At 37.7% G+C, this 17,937-nt stretch overlaps 1 protein-coding gene across 4 annotated transcripts in view; it reads right to left on the bottom strand.

The window, feature by feature from the left end:
- Positions 1-17,937, bottom strand: part of rcan2 (regulator of calcineurin 2) — an 82,324-nt gene that overhangs the window by 22,280 nt on the left and 42,107 nt on the right. The window contains exon 1 of one of the 4 annotated variants that reach the window (XM_041249731.1): positions 16,464-16,575. The exons of the other annotated variants lie outside the window; for them this stretch is intronic. Within the exon in view, the coding sequence (XP_041105665.1) occupies positions 16,464-16,550 (87 nt within the window). The 5' untranslated portion in view covers positions 16,551-16,575. Of the gene's footprint in view, positions 1-16,463; positions 16,576-17,937 lie in introns of those variants that run through there. 4 annotated transcript variants of the gene reach the window in all.

Here is a 17,937-nt window from a genome sequence, read left to right as displayed (position 1 = left end):
TGCCGGAATTAGATAGCAAGATAGGGGAAGAAATTGCCAACAAGCGATAGGGATACTGGATCCCACTGATGTATGATTTAATTGCGTCTGGAGCCAGATGGACAAAGTCCCATGCGTGTGCGATGAAAGCGAAGATTCGGTCTTGATTAAGCACAGAAGACTGAATAATAGTTCCAGCGTGTGGTGAAAGATGACCTTGTGGATGGAACGTGAGCAGAAGCCATGTAGTTTCTGGCAGATTGAAGGAGCTTGGATATAGTTGAGTTTAAATGAACACCAGGTGTTGGAATAGCGGGACCTGCAATGGGACTGGAGCTGCTTCTGGGATCAGTTCTGGTGATTTGGAGGTGAGATAAAGCATTGATTCAGCAGATATGCTTATCCAAGCCTGCAGGCTTGATGCTTGTGAAATTAAGGTTCTTCCCTGGGGGGTGATGAGAACTGCGTTATTGAAGTGGCCCAGCAAGGATAGCAGGCTGCGTTTTCTGGTAGAGTTTCCTATTTGAAATTGATTGATGAGGTATCGACTACGGTCCAGTTAAGCAGGAGGGAGGCAGGCTTCGAAGTTAGTTGTGTCTAGGATGTAGTAGATATGGAGGTACAGTAAATGTAAAATAGCACCATATGATCACTTCCAACTGGAATATTAATATTGTTGTTATGCAGGGTTTTTGAGAGTTAAGCAAGCGGCCAGTCATTATAAAATAGCTGCTCCGGAGGCTGTGCCTGCTGGTGGGGGGCGCTTTGATCTCCATAGTGCTCGGACAGGTCTGGTTGCTGGGTAGAGATTGGTATGAGAAGTAGCAGGGTTCCCATCATTGAAATTGTAAGAGAGGTTTTGTGGAGAATCCTGCAGGGGGGTTTCCTGGTCTGAGTGCGAGTTGTCAGGGAGTTGATTCATGCTGAAACTTGAACAGGTCACGACTTATGCAAAAGCAAAATACATGACAAGGGAGATAGGGGTAATTAGGGTTTAAATAGGTAGTAGATGATGATTGACAGAAGCAGAAAATTAGAAGAGCCCTAGCTCTCGTCCCCCGAACCTCAGTAAAAGGTTAACATCAATATTAATGTCACAAATACAAAATCTAAATCTAAAATGGTCTCTGCCTGAGGTTACAGCAAATGTGGTAGAAAAGTTCTTAATTTCCAGTGGGCAATTTTTGACCTTCATAAAACTATTCTCACAAAACAGTTCTTCCTTACTCTACAGCATTAGTGGTTTTAAGAAGTTTTTTTTTTTTTAAGAACCTTGTTCATAAGTAACCAGTAACTTGTTCATAAGTAATCTGGTAATAAGTAATGTCATCAGTGTTTCTGCCTTCTGATAACTCATTAATACCTAATGTCAACTTCTTTTCATTACACAAGGTCGCCCTGTTTCACTGTGGATGGGGATGAAGAATGAGAAGGCTGCATTGTCAGATTACCTGGGACTTGAATATTAAAGAGATTATTAAACTTATTATTTAAAAAATGTACTTTTTTTTACTGATACTCTAAAGCACTACGTTTTTATTTTTTAGAATAAAAAAGGCAAATGGTGGATATGCAAAAGTAGTGAAATGTACAATGAAAACAGTGCTTATGAATGTTTGCCCTGGCTGTCTGAGCAGCCTGAAGAAATCCACAGCAATCAATCAGCTTCTCCCCATCCTGGTACTGTACATGTATCATAGGTTAAGCTGCTTCTCATGAACTAAAAAACATTATTCTTGGCAATATATGAAACTGTTCCTTCCAGGTCAATAAAGGCACTGAACTAAAATTAAGTTCTGGAATGTGCACTCCCATTATTTGTCTCCTACTTCTATAACGCTACTGCGTATCAACTTCCTGCTACAGAAGATTAGCGATTAGACCAGCGATTTCAGCAGGCAAAGCTGTGTAGCAAAGTACAAAAACAATGTGTTTGCTGATTTGGCAGAAAAAACAAAAAACAACTACAAATAGAATAGGGGGAAAAAGAATAACTGATAACTTGACCATTGGATTAACCTTCTTGTTGAGTACCTTGATACAATAACTGAAATAAGTATGTATGCATCATGCATTTTGGACTAGCTGAGTAAGCAATGTGCATGTCACAAAAAAACAAACGTGCTGCAGGATCCTGAGGGTTTTCTTTACCTCAGCAAAGTGCAGTGATCACTCTCTGATCAATCCCCCATGATCAATCTCTTCAGCTACATTAGTTTATTATTGAACATAGAAGATTAGTTCAGAGATTGTAGTGTTTTCATACACTGTGTTGAAGGTGCTCCATGTGCAACCATTGCTGGTAGTGTCTCATCAGCTTTTCAGTGTGTTGATATGTAAATAAATCATTTTTGCATGCAGGGCGTATCAACTTCAACCTCCATCTCGATCTTCTGCCTGGGTCATTCCATATGAAATCGTCCTCCTGACCAAGACCAAACATCATCTTCAATACAAAGTGACTACAAGGAGTCCAGTTCCAGAGAATCCAGCCCTCATGCTGTTCAAGGCAAACAACCTGAAAGCAACGACATTTTCACAAATAAACAAGGCCTTGCAGGCAATACAAGAATCTCCACTGAAGAGACGGAAATTGACGCAAAAGGTATATGCAGCTCAGAAGGTAAAGAAGGCTGGAGAAGCAATGAAGAGAAAGCTAAAGAAAGGTTTTCCCACAAACAGAAGTGGAAGACAGTGAAACAATCAAGGAGCAGGCTCAGACATATCAAAAGATGATGGCCCAGCTGAAGGAAAAATTAAATTCAAATATCAGTCGAAACCAGCAAGTTCATATTTTGACAGCTGTCCCAATGTCTTGGTTTATACAGAGCATTACTGCTGAGTTCAGTGCTACGTACTACATGTCCAGGACAGCCAATGCTTTACAGTAAGAGAAATCCAAAAATTGGGGAGAGAACGCTAGCAGAGGAGATTGCTCAAATGGTAAAATTGTTCCGCAAGAGGGAAGACTCATGGCCAGAAAGAAAGATTTGGTTTCTGTTTGCAATAAAGAGTCAGGAATGTGGGAGCACCAACAAAAACGACTTGTTCTCTGCAAACTTTCAGAGGCCTATCATTTCTTCAAATTACAGCATCCTAACATTAAGACTGGCTTCTCCGAAATTGCAGAGCTGAAACCAAAGGAGTGTGTATTGGCAGGCAGTAGTGGTACACATGCTGTGTGTGTCTGCACAACACACCAGAATGTAAAGCTGATGTTCAATTGTTCTAAGCTTCCACAAGTGAGTGCCAGTACAGAAGTGCTTTTGAATCACTATCAGCATTGCTTATCTTATCTCATGTGTTCCCCACCTAATGTCGATTGCCACTTAGGAAATTGTGAAAATTGTCCATCACTTGAAGATTTCAAGAGTCATCTACAAATGCTCTTTCAAGATAGCCTGGTGGATGCAGTGGGATATCGGAAGTGGGCTACAACTGACAGATTCAAACTCCAGACAATCAATGAATCTGTTAATCAGTTCATAGAGACTTTCACAAGCCATCTCCAACGTCTTTGTCGACATGATTTAATCGCAAAGATGCAGACTGCATATTAATAATCTATTACTTCTCTGACGGGTGTGCAGGGCAATATAAGAACTGTAAAAATGTCCTCAACATTTGCCAGCACTTGGAAGATTTTGGCGTGGAAGCAGAGAGGAACTTCTTTGCAACATTTCATGGCAAAGGTGATGGTGTAGGAGAAAGCATTAAACAAATGGCAACAAAAGCCAGTTTGCAGCGTCCATACCCTGACCAGACCCAGACTCCATACCAATTGTAATGGTTTGCAAAAGACAACATTCCTGCTCTTGAAGTAGAATACTTCAGGACAGCACAATGTCAAGTTGAGCAAAATTTTATGGAGCAACCTCAAGGTAAGAACTGTGCCTGGCACATGGCATCTCCACTTCTTTCAACCAATGTACTTTTTTTAAAAACCTTGGTTGATATCCCTTATTCTGTTATTACTTCTTAGTAAATTTCTTCAAAATTTTACAGCATTTAAAAATGCTGTTAAAAGGCAGGGTGTGAGCATACATAGCTATGAACATAACACTTAGTATAACACACTGTACGAATCCTTTAAACGTAGCAGTACCGTGCTGGAATTAGCTTTGATTTTCAAAACAGCTCGGACGTGGTTGTATAGGGTTCAACGATATTGTAGCACACATTCATTTTTGTTTTTTTTTATAAATTTAATAGTTGCCAATTAATTTTACCCCACTTTTTCTCCCAATTTGACATATCCAATTGTATTTTAAGCTCAGCTCACCAGTACCACCCCTGCGCTGACTCGGGAGTGGCGAAGACGAACACACCTCCGAAGCATGTGTCGTCAACCGACTGATTTTTTTCACTCTGCAGGCCCATCATGCAGCCAACCCAGAACTACAGCTTCAGAGGACAAAGCAGCTCCAGGCAGCTTACAGGCAAGCCTGCAGGCGCCCCGCCAGACTACTGGGGTCGCTGGTGCGTGGTGAGCCAAGGACACCCTTTACTGGATGCGCCACTCGGGAGCCCCCTTTTATCTTTTTTTTTTTTTTTTTTAATCACTGTCATTACAGGTGTGTATGATTTGTTAGTTACCGCAATCTCAGTCAACAACTGAAGACAGAGAAGAGGATAATTTCGTAGCACTTAATTTGCACCAACGAAACATAACCTGGTTAATCGTACTGAAGGCATATCAAATGCTTAGATGACAGATATGGTTGCATTCTTGTAGAACTTAAGGATAAAACTAAATACATTTCAACAAGGAATTGCATTAGTTCCATTACTTAGTTGAACACGAGGTGGTTTCAATAAATACTTTCTGATTTAAACATAGGCCTACCATATGATAGTTTGGGATATTCAGTCTATTTAAAACAGTAGGTAGGTATATTATATATATATATATATATATATATATATATATATATAATATATATATATATATATTATATATACAGATATATCTCATATATTATTTTGCTAACTACTTTCTAGGCAAGTTAGAAAATCCTCAGTACTGTCTTAAAAGTTAACTTCTAGTCCTGATATTATATATTTTTTATTGCGACTTTCTGTTTTGAAGAATGTAATAAACGGAAGCAAAATGGCGAGTTTTTTTCACCTTCATTTTACAACGCCATTTCCACGTCTGTTTCATCTGGTGTTTAAAGTTTAAATTTTTGTTTTTCATTTGCTTGTTTCGCTCCAAAACAACAGAACAGAAGTAAACCTTTTTTTTTATTAGTTTATGAAAACGTGTCTATGGCCATTGTTTAAAACGGCAATGGCGAGGAATGAAAAAATAAAATAAAATGCGCTGTCAACTTTATGTACTATTTATTTTGACCTTCATTTTACAACGCATAAGAACATAAGAAAGTTTACAAACGAGAGGAGGCCATTCGGCCCATCTTGCTCGTTTGGTTGTTAGTAGCTTATTGATCCCAAAATCTCATCAAGCAGCTTCTTGAAGGATCCCAGGGTGTCAGCTTCAACAACATTACTGGGGAGTTGATTCCAGACCCTCACAATTCTCTGTGTAAAAAAGTGTCTCCTATTTTCTGTTCTGAATGCCCCTTTTTCTAAACTCCATTTGTGACCCCTGGTCCTTGTTTCTTTTTTCAGGCTGAAAAAGTCCCTTGCGTCCACACTGTCAATACCTTTTAGAATTTTGAATGCTTGAATTAGGTCGCCACGTAGTCTTCTTTGTTCAAGACTGAACAGATTCAATTCTTTTAGCCTGTCTGCATATGACATGCCTTTTAAGCCCGGAATAATTCTGGTCGCTCTTCTTTGCACTCTTTCTAGAGCAGCAATATCTTTTTTATAGCGAGGTGACCAGAACTGCACACAATATTCAAGATGAGGTCTTACAAGTGCATTGGCATCCTTTGTTTTGTAGTTAATTCACTGGAGTAAAGTAAGTCCTACAAAACGTATTCTTTACTCCTGGGATATTTTTCTACTACAATGTGTTACACATTGTGAAGTCTTTCTGTAAATAAAGGCACACGCACAGGGGCCACAGCCACGCCCCCTGCCCCTGCTGCTCTGCTGTCTCTGCCTGTGTTCACAGCAATAGAATGGCTTTTATTATTTTTTGAAAAACAAACAAATATCCAAACAAATATTGAAATTATGAGCAAATATCCTAATATGAAAATCCTGTGTTTGTCCCAGCACTGTATTTAAATTTATCAGTATTTGTTTGTTTTAGCCAATTGTAATAGCTGTTACAGCTGCATCAGTTCACTGCAGCTTCAATTTAACAGGAGAGGAGAGTACAATCAATTGCAAATAAATATTTTTGTTTAAGTGTATTAGATGTGTAAGTGCTTCACTTAGAAGATTCACCTGACACACTGCATTCAACTCTGTGCTGTGACTCAACCAATGTCAGGCACAAAATGAAACCTGCAGGAAATGCAGATAAGGGTCTAGGCTATAATCAAAAACTGACAAAAGTCCAAGGTTATGTGATTTGACCTGGATTAGGTCAAAGGTTACAGAATCAGATAACTTTTTCTCTCTTGTATTTCACAACAGTTTTGATGTATGAATAAATAGTCCTACTTGAGAGCTGTAAAACAACACCAACACCAGTTTTCTATGTCAGTTATGGAGAGAGTTAAGTAATGGTAGGGTGGGTGTCACAATCAGGTCAAGCTTTGATGACATGCATCTCATGAATGGGATGTCACTCAGGCCTACAAGTCACAATGTAATCATTTCTTCCAAAGACAATTATATGTGCAACAGTTTATCAAAATCAGAGGCGGTCAAATGAAAAATGGCATTTTTTTTTATTGATTTTATATGGAATGAGCAGCGAATGCACGCACCCACATGGCAGACGGCTACTCTGTCACAAGCACTAATACCCTGTATCTTTCTAAACAAGTGATTTAGGGGAGCTCCCTAACAAAATAATCTCAAAACAATAATTGTGTGAATACAGTAATTGCTACAGCTGTGTATAAGAGTATTTAAAACAGGATTAATTTATCCACCACCCCTTACTCTGGTCCCACTGTAGTAGGATACGCTACGGATTACTATAGCTACGAGCCAATTGGTGCTTTAGAAAGAATGTCTACTTCACACAGACAACAGCCTCAAAGTAAGCAGCTTTTAGTGAATTTGTTGTTGAGGATGCAGTTTTCATAATGTGACCATGCACCTAGCATATTGCACATCATTACAACACAATAAGCAACACAATGATGACAGATTAGGTGGTTTTCCAGGGTGTATAAAGCCAACCCACTTCCTCCATAGAAAAATAATACTTTGGGCAAATGACCACCGCAACAGCTACTTACTAATCATTAGTGCTAAATCAACCCAACAGCCACAATATGTAACATCTCTACAGCACTGAATGATCTCAACCATTTGTTCAACAGGCACAGTGCGGTCTATTCAGATTGTACTGCAGCAATTTCAGTTGTCAACACAGGACCCTTGCTGGCATAAACACAGACAGGTAAATATACTAACGCCACTCACAAGCACTGTTCTGTTGTTTCCACGAAAACAGGAAAATGTGTCTTCATCTTAGCCTCTCATGTATCACCTGATGTATAATTGCCAGTTTGAAATAAATTCACCTAAAATATTTCCCTAATTCATGCACAGCTCCCTATACTACCTACTGTACGGGCATATGTTTCTTTCCTGCAGTAAGGTCTAAAAACCTGCCTCTAGCTTTGCAATGGATTAGGTAACTTTCTGTACTGGGCCGGACCAGATTCTCCAAGTCCATACTCTAGACCTGCACTGTGAGCGTCCCAGTTCAAATCCACGTCGATATAAATCTGCAGCCAACCTTTTCTGAATACAAAAGCAAAGACTGTACTCAGGAACTACTATTGCACATAAAAAGTATTGTTTTTTATTTTGTTTAATTTTCTGTCCTATGTTCTCTGCTAAAGATGACATATATAGACAACACAGGATATACTGCAATGCTGACAAACCCTAAAGGTTGATTTCTCAGTCGTGATTTATAATGATTTGTATAACACTAGCACAGTATGGAATGTTTGCAGATTTCAGTTGAATGGCATTATCAGTCCAACAAACAGTTAAAATACAAAGTATCGACACATAGAGTATAAGGATTCATATATGGTTGAGTGGCCCCTATCTCCCACCTAAAATAAAGACACACTGAACAACCAACAACATTTGTCTGAGCTTGTTTTTGGCAAAAGTTAATTTGTAAACAGTGCTTCTGAAAATGATTTTCCAGACAGGACTGAAAAGCAGCCACAAAGTCAAGTAAACAAACAGATGAGAGTGGGGGTGGCGGTGGTGGTTAATAATTCATTTCCACAGTGAAAAAATGTTGCCACCAATCAAAATGTGTATACATTTTACTGACATTCCCAAAATAAGGGCTAAGCCTAGTCATGAAATTACAGTTAAACATGAAATTCAAGATGCAGCAGTTGCTTTGCAATGCCTTACCTACTGAAAACAATGATTTTAATGTATTGAAGCCTTTTAAAAAGCTGTTTAAAATGCAGTCTAATTTCAATCAGGCTACCAAGAAACACTTCTTATGGTAACAATGAGAATAATTAAGTCCAACCACTAGAAGGCTATAGGCATGATATGCAGTATGAAACTGAGATAAGATACAGTATGTTCACCAAACAAACATACAGCAAAATATATAAATAAGCAGGGATCTTCACAAGAGAATCTCAGCAAAAGCTCTTACTCTGTTGGCAGCACAGACAAAGCATAAGCAGTGAAGTTACATACCGTAGCACGGTAACCATTTCAGCTAGTTTGTGTTGGCATGCAGCATTTACATGCAATCTTTTGCCAAATAGACATGCAGTTGATAACCAGCTGCTTTTAATTGGAAGAGAGAAATGTCTCAAAGTTGGCTTGTAAAAGTATAAATTCTTAAGGCTGAAGTCATTGTATTTGGTTTCTTGCTCTTAACTGTACTGTAATTCTTGATATGTATTTTTTGTATACAACTGCAAGTCGCCCTGGGTAAGGGTGTCTGCTAAGAAATAAATCATAAATAAATAAATAAATAATAAAAGTACAGCTATCACATTTAACAACACAATTATTTACTTCTAATCAAATGCAGAGCCCCTATGAGGGAGAGAACATTATTCATGCAAGGTCCCAGGGGAGGTTAGTACAGAGCTTTATTTAATAAGGAACACACAAATTCATCTTAATCAAGCCCAGATCCCAGTATCTTTCTGCAGGCTGTGCTCTGTCTTTTGCTAAATTTAGATCTTCTCCATAGCGTTCATGCAGAATGCTATGTGGACATCTTTTCTCACATCTTGTGGCTGATCAAAACAATAGAATGTATAACGCTACAGCAAGTACTACCTTAACATTGTTAATTATTTTAATTAAACACGTAAAGTTGGATGTACTTAAGAGTCATAATTAATGCGAAAACATTTCATTAGAATAACAACCTTATTACAAATCTGTTTTGTTGTTGATCTTTTTTTTATTTCCACTTGGAATAGGTTGAAGATCTGCCACAATGCTAGATGGTCACTTCCTAGTTTACACGTAACACAATCCAGCCTCAGTGATACTTTCACGTTCCATGCTGTAAACAGAAGCTTATGAAACAAAGTACTTGGGTCAGAAGTGCAGTGTTGTGGAGCTGGGCTTCACTAAGTGAAACAGTCTGGGAAACAAAACAATGAGAGATGCTAATGCTGTGATGCTTGGGAGATAAGAGCGACATTTTTCAAATCTCCATTATTACAGCTTTAATTAAAATTAAACATGGAAACCAGCAAACAGAGAGGCATAATAATAATAATAATAATAATAATAATAGAAAATGAATACATTAGTATAGCGTCTGCCAAAGCTGCATAGTAAAAATATTATGATCAGCATAAAACGTGAATCTGAAACAACCGCGTCTGCAAAAATATACACAAATTGCAAAGATATGTTTGAATGGGAACAATGAATCCGAAAATGATTAAGCTATTCCCACCTCTGCTGTTACAGTCAGCAGCCACTGCCCCTGTCAGTATGCCTCTCAGGAGGTGTCTCTCTCTGTGGGTTGGCTTGAAAACCGCATTAACAAACTGCACTCGCTGTGGTGGTTTGTTGTACACACACACCATTATGGCAAGCCGTTTTAACATTTAATCCACAATTGCTTATATCAAGAATGGCATTACTGATATCATGAATGGCATTTCTGATATGAAGAATGGCATTTTTGATATCAAGAATGGCATTCTTGATATCAATATTGTAATCATATTTTTTATATCAAAAATACAATTCTTGATATAAAAAATGCCATTCTTCAAATCAGAAATGACATTCTTCATGTCAAAAACGCTATTCTTGATATCAAAAATAGAGTTGTTGATATCAAAATAAAAGGTACTACTTTTTATATCAACAATTCTATTGTTGATATCAACAATTCTATTGTTGATATCCACAATTGTATTTCCAATATCAATACTTCTATTTTTGATATCAAAAAATAACATTGAGAATTGTTGATATCAAAAATAGAATTGCTGATACAGCAATACATTACTGATATCTGTATTAAAATTGCTGATATCAGCAATTGAGGATTAGACGTTAAAACAGCTTGCCATTCACCTTTCATTACTGAAGTGAGTGCATTCCCTGTTTAAACAAGCCACTGAACTCGGGCCATCACTACATGCCGATCGTGAGGTTTTGTGTGACAACATAGAGGCTGTGTTTTTGTTTATGCTTTTGGAAGAAAGTACTGTATGTAATCGATCGAGAGCCCGTCAAGAACAGCGATGCTCTTTTCTGCAAAACCAGCGGAGATACCGTTTTGCTTTTTCTGCACTTCTAAATACAGTGGCGACGATCTGCAGTACCATGACGGTAGATTGAAACACAGGGAGATCTTCTGACCAGAAGGTTGGTGGAAACGACTTGAGTGGTTTCCAAATAACTGGATTAAAAATCTACGCATGTCTAAGGAGTCGTATATGCGTCTTTGTCATTGACTGAGACATTTCTTGGAGTGCTGAAACACACAGATGAGACGTTTGGTATCAGTGGAAAAATGAGTTGCAGTTGCACTGTGGCGTTTGGGATACGAATTGTCCCATATTGTTTTATTTAAGTTGCAAAACCTAAAATACCTTTTTTTTTTTTCTTACAGCACAATATTATACAACTATACTTTGATTAAATAAAAGTATATTATATGTATGCTCTATTTACTATTGTTATGCATTTGCTATTCATCAATATTACAAAATCAACTGGGCTCATCAGGCGCACACACACACATACACACACACACACACACACACACACATACAGTACTGTGCAAAAGTTTTGGGCAGGTGTGAAAAAATGCTGTAAAGTAAGAATGCTTTCAAAAATAGACATGTTAATAGTTTATATTTATCAATTAACAAAATGCAAAGTGAGTGAACAGAAGAAAAATCTACATCAAATCAATATTTGGTGTGACCACCCTTTGCCTTCAAAACAGCATCAATTCTTCTAGGTACACTTGCACACAGTTTTTGAAGGAACTCGGCAGGTAGGTTGGCCCAAATATCTTGGAGAACTAACCACAGTTCTTCTGTGGATTTAGGCAGCCTCAGTTGCTTCTCTCTCTTCATGTAATCCCAGACAGACTCGATGATGTTGAGATCAGGGCTCTGTGGGGGCCATACCATCACTTCCAGGACTCCTTGTTCTACTTTACGCTGAAGATAGTTCTTAATGACTTTCACTGTATGTTTGGGGTCGTTGTCATGCTGCAGAATAAATTTGGGGCCAATCAGATGCCTCCCTGATGGTATTGCATGATGGATAAGTATCTGCCTGTACTTCTCAGCATTGAGGAGACCATTAATTCTGACCAAATCCCCAACTCCATTTGCAGAAATGCAGCCTCAAACTTGCAAGGAACCTCCACCATGCCTCACTGTTGCCTGCAGACACTCATTCGTGTACCGCTCTCCAGCCCTTTGGCAAACAAACTGCCTTCTGCTACAGCCAAATATTTCAAATTTTGACTCATCAGTCCAGAGCACCTGCTGCCATTTATATGCACCCCAGTTCCCGTGTTTTCGTACATAGTTGAGTCACTTGGCCTTGTTTCCACATCGGAGGTATGGCTTTTTGGCCGCAAGTCTTCCATGAAGGCCACTTCTGACCAGACTTCTCCGGACAGTAGATGGGTGTACCAGAGTCCCACTGTTTTCTGCCAATTCTGAGCTGATGGCATTGCTGGACATCTTCCAATTGCAAAGGGAAGTAAGCATGATGTGTCTTTCATTTGCTGAAAGTTTCCTTGGCCGACCACTGCGTCTACGGTCCTCAGCGTTGCCCGTTTCTTTGTGCTTCTTCAAAAGAGCTTGGACAGCACATCTGTAAACCCCTGTCTGCCTTTAAATCTCTGCCTGGCAGAGACCTTGCTGATGCAGTATAACTACCTTGTGTCTTGTTGCTGTGCTCAGTCTTGCCATGGTGTATGAGTTTTGACAGTAAACTGTCTTCAGCAACCTCACCTTGTTAGTCTAGTTTGGCTGTTCCTCACCCAGTTTTATTCCTCTTACACAGCTGTTTCTGTTTCAGTTAATGATTGTGTTTCAACCTACATATTGAATTGGTGATCATTAGTACCTGTTTGGTATAATTGTTTAATCATACATCTGACTAAATGCCTACAAAATCCCTGACTTTGTGCAAGTGCACCTAGAAAAACTGATGCTGGTTTGAAGGCAAAGGGTGGTCACACCAAATATGGATTTGATGTAGATTTTTCTTCTGTTCACTCACTTTGCATTTTGTTAATTGTTAAATATAAACTATTAACATGTCTATTTTTGAAAGCATTCTTACTTTACAGCATTTTTTCACACCTGCCTAAAACTTTTGCACAGTACTGTGTGTGTGTGTGTGTGTGTGTGTGTGTGTGTGTGTGTGTGTGTGTGTGTGTGTGTATATATATATATATATATATATATATATATATATATATATATATATATACACTGAATTTTCCATCTATTTGAGATACATACAGTGTTAATATATAGAATTAAATTTGAAGAACAGTCGCACACTCAGGAATGCTTCCCTTTCATTTTATTGGATAATCTTGAAAAACAGCCTGCAGATGTTGGGATTGAGGGGAATACTGGGAGCGTGTTAAGTGTGTGTGTTGTCTCTTCAGCAGTGTGCTTATTGAGCTGCGTACTAACACAGAGCATGCGTGGATGATTTGGTCTGTCACTTTGTGCTCTCTGTCTCTCTCTCTCTCTCTCTCTCTCTCTCTCTCTCTCTCTCTCTCTCTCTCTCTCTCTCTCTCTCTCTCTCTCTCTCTCTCTCTCTCTCTCTCTCTCTCTCTCTCTCTCTCTCTCTCTCTCTCTCTCTCTCTCTCTCTCTCTCTCTCTCTCTCTCTCTCTCTCTCTCTCTCTCTCTCTCTCTCTCTCTCTCTCTCTCTCTCTCTCTGTCTCTCTCTCTGTCAGGATAGCCTAGCTGTCATTTTGTAAATGTTTTATTGCAGTTATTTCACTCTATTAATAACTACAGATTGTTAATAATTTTAACATAATTTCCATACACAAGTAATTAACTTCCAGTTATATCAGGAAGATATCTGAGGTCCCTTTTTTAAAATCTTACAAGAACAGCAGCGCAATAAAGAAGAGTGGCATGCATTAAAATAAGTAACATTTTACGTTACAAAGAAATAAATCACTCAAGTCAGCAATACTTTTGGTAGCCACAAAGCTGAGCTACAACAACAAAAGACAGCCACCTATAGCCTATCGTGATCCCGATTCCATTTCACATTTATGTTTTAATGAGTTTGAAGTACCTGTTTTATGGCTACTGAAAGCACACTTTCTTGCATGAGATACATTGTGTCTGTTTTCATCAGCAAGCAATCAGAATGTTTTCCAGATTTTCCTTTAAGCTGTATTAACCCGCAACTAATTTCTTGTAAATTTGGTTCTACATATTCAAAAACAGAGTTCGAAAACTTTTTCATTCAGATGCAACAGGCAACCAAGGCAAGCGCAAACTGGTAACCGAGTCAGCTGACAATGTTTGTATTCTGGGCTCGCAGTGGGGAAAGAAATCGATGGCTTGACAAGGCAAGATAAACACAAGCTGAACTTTTATCAGACGAATATTAATAATTATATCCGCATCCGATCCACCATCCACAAAGATGTAAAACAAAACACACGCATCCACGGATAGAAAGCAGATATCCGCAGATTTGCAGGCCTAACTTGAGTCACTTTTGTGGGGGGCACCATCTTGGTAAAAGAGGGCAGCATAACAACGACAGCCGCGTTACTCAAGTCTAGTGCTCTGAGAATACTTTTTTTGTGGTACTCCAATTTGTATTCCACTGACTACAGGAGCAGAGTTTGCTGTACAAAAAGTTGCTGTGAGTAACCTGTGCCATTTTTCAGATTAAAATAGACCATGTTAGAAAGGAGAAGGAAACCCGAAACATCAAGGACTGATTTTTGGGACTCACAGCCTGTTGTTGTTACGTCTACCAATCAAAATATTTTTTAAAAAAAATAATAAACCTGTTCTTTTGTTTATGTTTGTTGTTGGTTCTTATAATTATACCAGGAATAAAAGAAAACTAAGAACAACAAAAAAAAAAAATGAATTAATCACAAATAGTATTCTTTTACATGAATAACACATATAGATACTGTATATAGTAGACATTAGACTTTTCAGATCTGTAGTCTTGTGTAGCCTCTTTCAGTACTGAAAATTATGGTAAAAAAAAAAGAAAAACCTGATTGAATTAAGTTTCATTTTGCATTTTTTGTGGTTTGGTTTCACATAAGCAGAAATTAATAAAGATGGCTAAACTTTTCTTTTTTCTTTAATCTTGTCTTTAATTACTGTATTGCTTTCAAATTTCAGATAAAACATTTCAGTAATCAGTAAAGGAAGTCACTCTGTGTATGATGCTGTGTCAGAGTGGCACACAGAGAGCGAGTGAGCCCCCTGCCTTGATTACTGAAACTTACTAACACTGACACATACACACACACACACACACACACACACACACACACAATTAAAACGTGTAATTAAAAAATAAAACAGAAACAGAAAAGGAAGAAAAGTGCGATCAATCAATTAATAGAGAGATACAATTTTAGGAAGGCCACCCAAGCCAGGTAAGATTCTGAGCAGATTCAAATATGAATGCGCAATGAGCGGGATTTTACATGCTCTGATACTTGCTAGGGCCAGTGACTTCTTATTGAACTGAATAATTAGAGGTTACAGAACCTTAATGGAGTACTGCAGTAATTCCAAGACTGAGGAACACAGAGTAATCTGGAAGAGTGCAATTCAGCCAGTTATGCAAGTTAGATTCCAAAATGATATCCAGCAAAATAAAGAAATAAATAAATACAGAAAAAATGATTAATAAACATTACATCTCTCAACACTTCTTGTTTAAGAACAGATTTGCTGGTATAGCTTTCAGCTTAGTAAAGCTCAGAAGTGACATTTGTAAATGTTGCTAACACAGTTTATAACATGCTATGTTTACTGCTTTGTAAAATATATTTATAAATGATGTGTTGTGGGAGTGGAGGTTGCATGGGGAGTTATGGGACTTGTGACCCCACTGTCAGAAATCAAAGCAACACCACAGCTTTCCAAATTTATCAAGTTTGTGTGATCAAGTCTGTGTGTGTCACAACCTCCTATCAAGCAGAACTGTTTCTATAAAAGAAAAGAAAACATAATACTTCTCCTGTACCCGCTCTCCTCACATCACTCTATCTGAAGGGCAAATGCCAAACACAAAGCAACACTGATCCTCATAAGAGATGTGGTTCCAGTCACACCTGTCTGATGCTTTATGATGCTCATTAAAGAGCTGGACATTTAAATAGGCAGTCAAGATTGCATATGTTTGACTGCAAGATTTTACAGTAGGATCAGCTTGAATTATATTATGTTCAGTTTCACTAACTCTACATTACTAATTCATTACCTGACAGATATTGTCCTTCAAGGTATTTAGTTTGGCATTCCTATATTTTGCAGTTTGGACACAACATTGATTTTGGCAAACTTTGTTAATACTAATTCCCACCTTTTATTTTTGAGATTTCTAAAGTTTAGAATGGATATTGGTTATCTAAACTATAGAAAGTATACTTTACATGCAGTTTATGAAGGAATCTCCATAAAAAGCAATACAAAAAGGGTGACCTTGTGTTTCTCATTTTTTGCTATTATAATGTTGTTTTCTTGAATACAAAATGAAAGTTGTTTAAATCAAAATCATTTTCATGATTATGCTCAGATAAAAAATAATAACAATAATCATAAAACAAAATGAAAAGCCTAAACTGAACAAAATGAAACCACCCCTCTCATATTGCGTTGGGAAGGCTGCTTTCCATTTTTTGTGTTTTTTTAAATCATGCACCTACCTTGACTTCCTGATTGGTGAACACCTCCACATCTACAACACAGGCAATCAAAGTGGAGCTATCACAATCCATGCTCCGTGCAGGCATTCTTTTTCAACTTACAGAAACTGCTATGAATGTAGTTAAAAAAAAAAAAAAAAATATATATATATATATATATATATATATATATATATATATATATATATATATATATATATATACCACAGATTTTATTTATCACAACCTTCTAAGCTCTAGAATGCCTTCCCTGGATTCTAAGAGAGTTAGTGACTTTTACTAAACTGCACTGATGTTACAACAGGTACTGTGTGATGCCTGAATCCCTACAACTGTCTGATCTCTGAAGTTGTTAGCTCTATCCCTGCTCCATTCAAAGCACGCAGACTCACAACAGAGCAGCAGCCTGGAGCCCACCCTCCCCTCTCTCTCAGTGCAATGACATCATTGCCAGGCTGACATCAGATAGATCTATTTTTTTAGATTTTTTTTTCTAACTGGAGGGGATGCAGCGGAGCAAGCTGAACATCATTATGTGCCAAACCTGACTTCAAACTAATCAATTCAGGCAGCATTTATTGGGAATTGAGTCTCAGTCTCAGCTTTTGCTGGGGTGCTTTAGCTAAGGGGGAAAAAAAACACACTTTTTTTTTTCTGAACAATGCATATAAAGACTTTGGCTTTTGAGGAATATATGATTTACATTCACAATCTTTGAGGGCCATGTTAGGAATACCTTTTCACTCCACTAAGAAATAGCTTAAAATAGGTTAAAAAATGTATTACAATGCAAAGCCATTGACAGGTTATTTGTTTTTCATTTGCGATAAAATGTATGAAAGAAAGTCAATTTATTAGAAACAGTTTGTTTAAAGCTTAGTGACACTAAAAAAGTCAGGAAGTACATTTGGTTCTAAAATAGTTCACTGAACCTGTTAAGAGGCAATTAAATAATTTAGGGCCTGCTTTTCCATGTGAAAAAGAGAAATGGCCAATCTCTCAGGGTTTCTGTTTTGTAATGTTGTGCTATTTTGAATGTTATTCTATGCTGTTCATTTTCTTGACAGAGAACAACTTATTAAATATGTTATCAATTAAAAAGATAATTGTTTGAGGGTAAAGACTGTCCCATGTTGCATTGGAAAGAGAATTTAAAAGATCATATGACATGTTCACAGACTCTGATTATTACATGACAACATATAAAATCCACATGTTGATTTTTCTGTTGTATACTGTCATAACTTTGCATTAAGCCACTGTGTGATTTGGCTTTGGATGTATTGGGTTTTTTTTAGGTTTTTTTTTTTACTGTAGAGCTTTTTAAAAAGTTATTGCTTTAGGTATTAGGAGTTTGCACTGTTTTATACATTGCACATGCTTCCTTCATTGCACTAGTTCTAATCATTTTAAACAGAGAGAAAAAAAAAAAGCTTGCAGGTCCAGTGTTCCCAGATGAGTCCAATTTTCAGCT

This window comes from Polyodon spathula, chromosome 5 (genome assembly GCF_017654505.1).
Source record: "Polyodon spathula isolate WHYD16114869_AA chromosome 5, ASM1765450v1, whole genome shotgun sequence".
Lineage (NCBI taxonomy): Eukaryota > Metazoa > Chordata > Actinopteri > Acipenseriformes > Polyodontidae > Polyodon > Polyodon spathula.
Note: the sequence above shows the minus strand (reverse complement) of the source record. Positions and strands in the feature narration are given on the sequence as shown.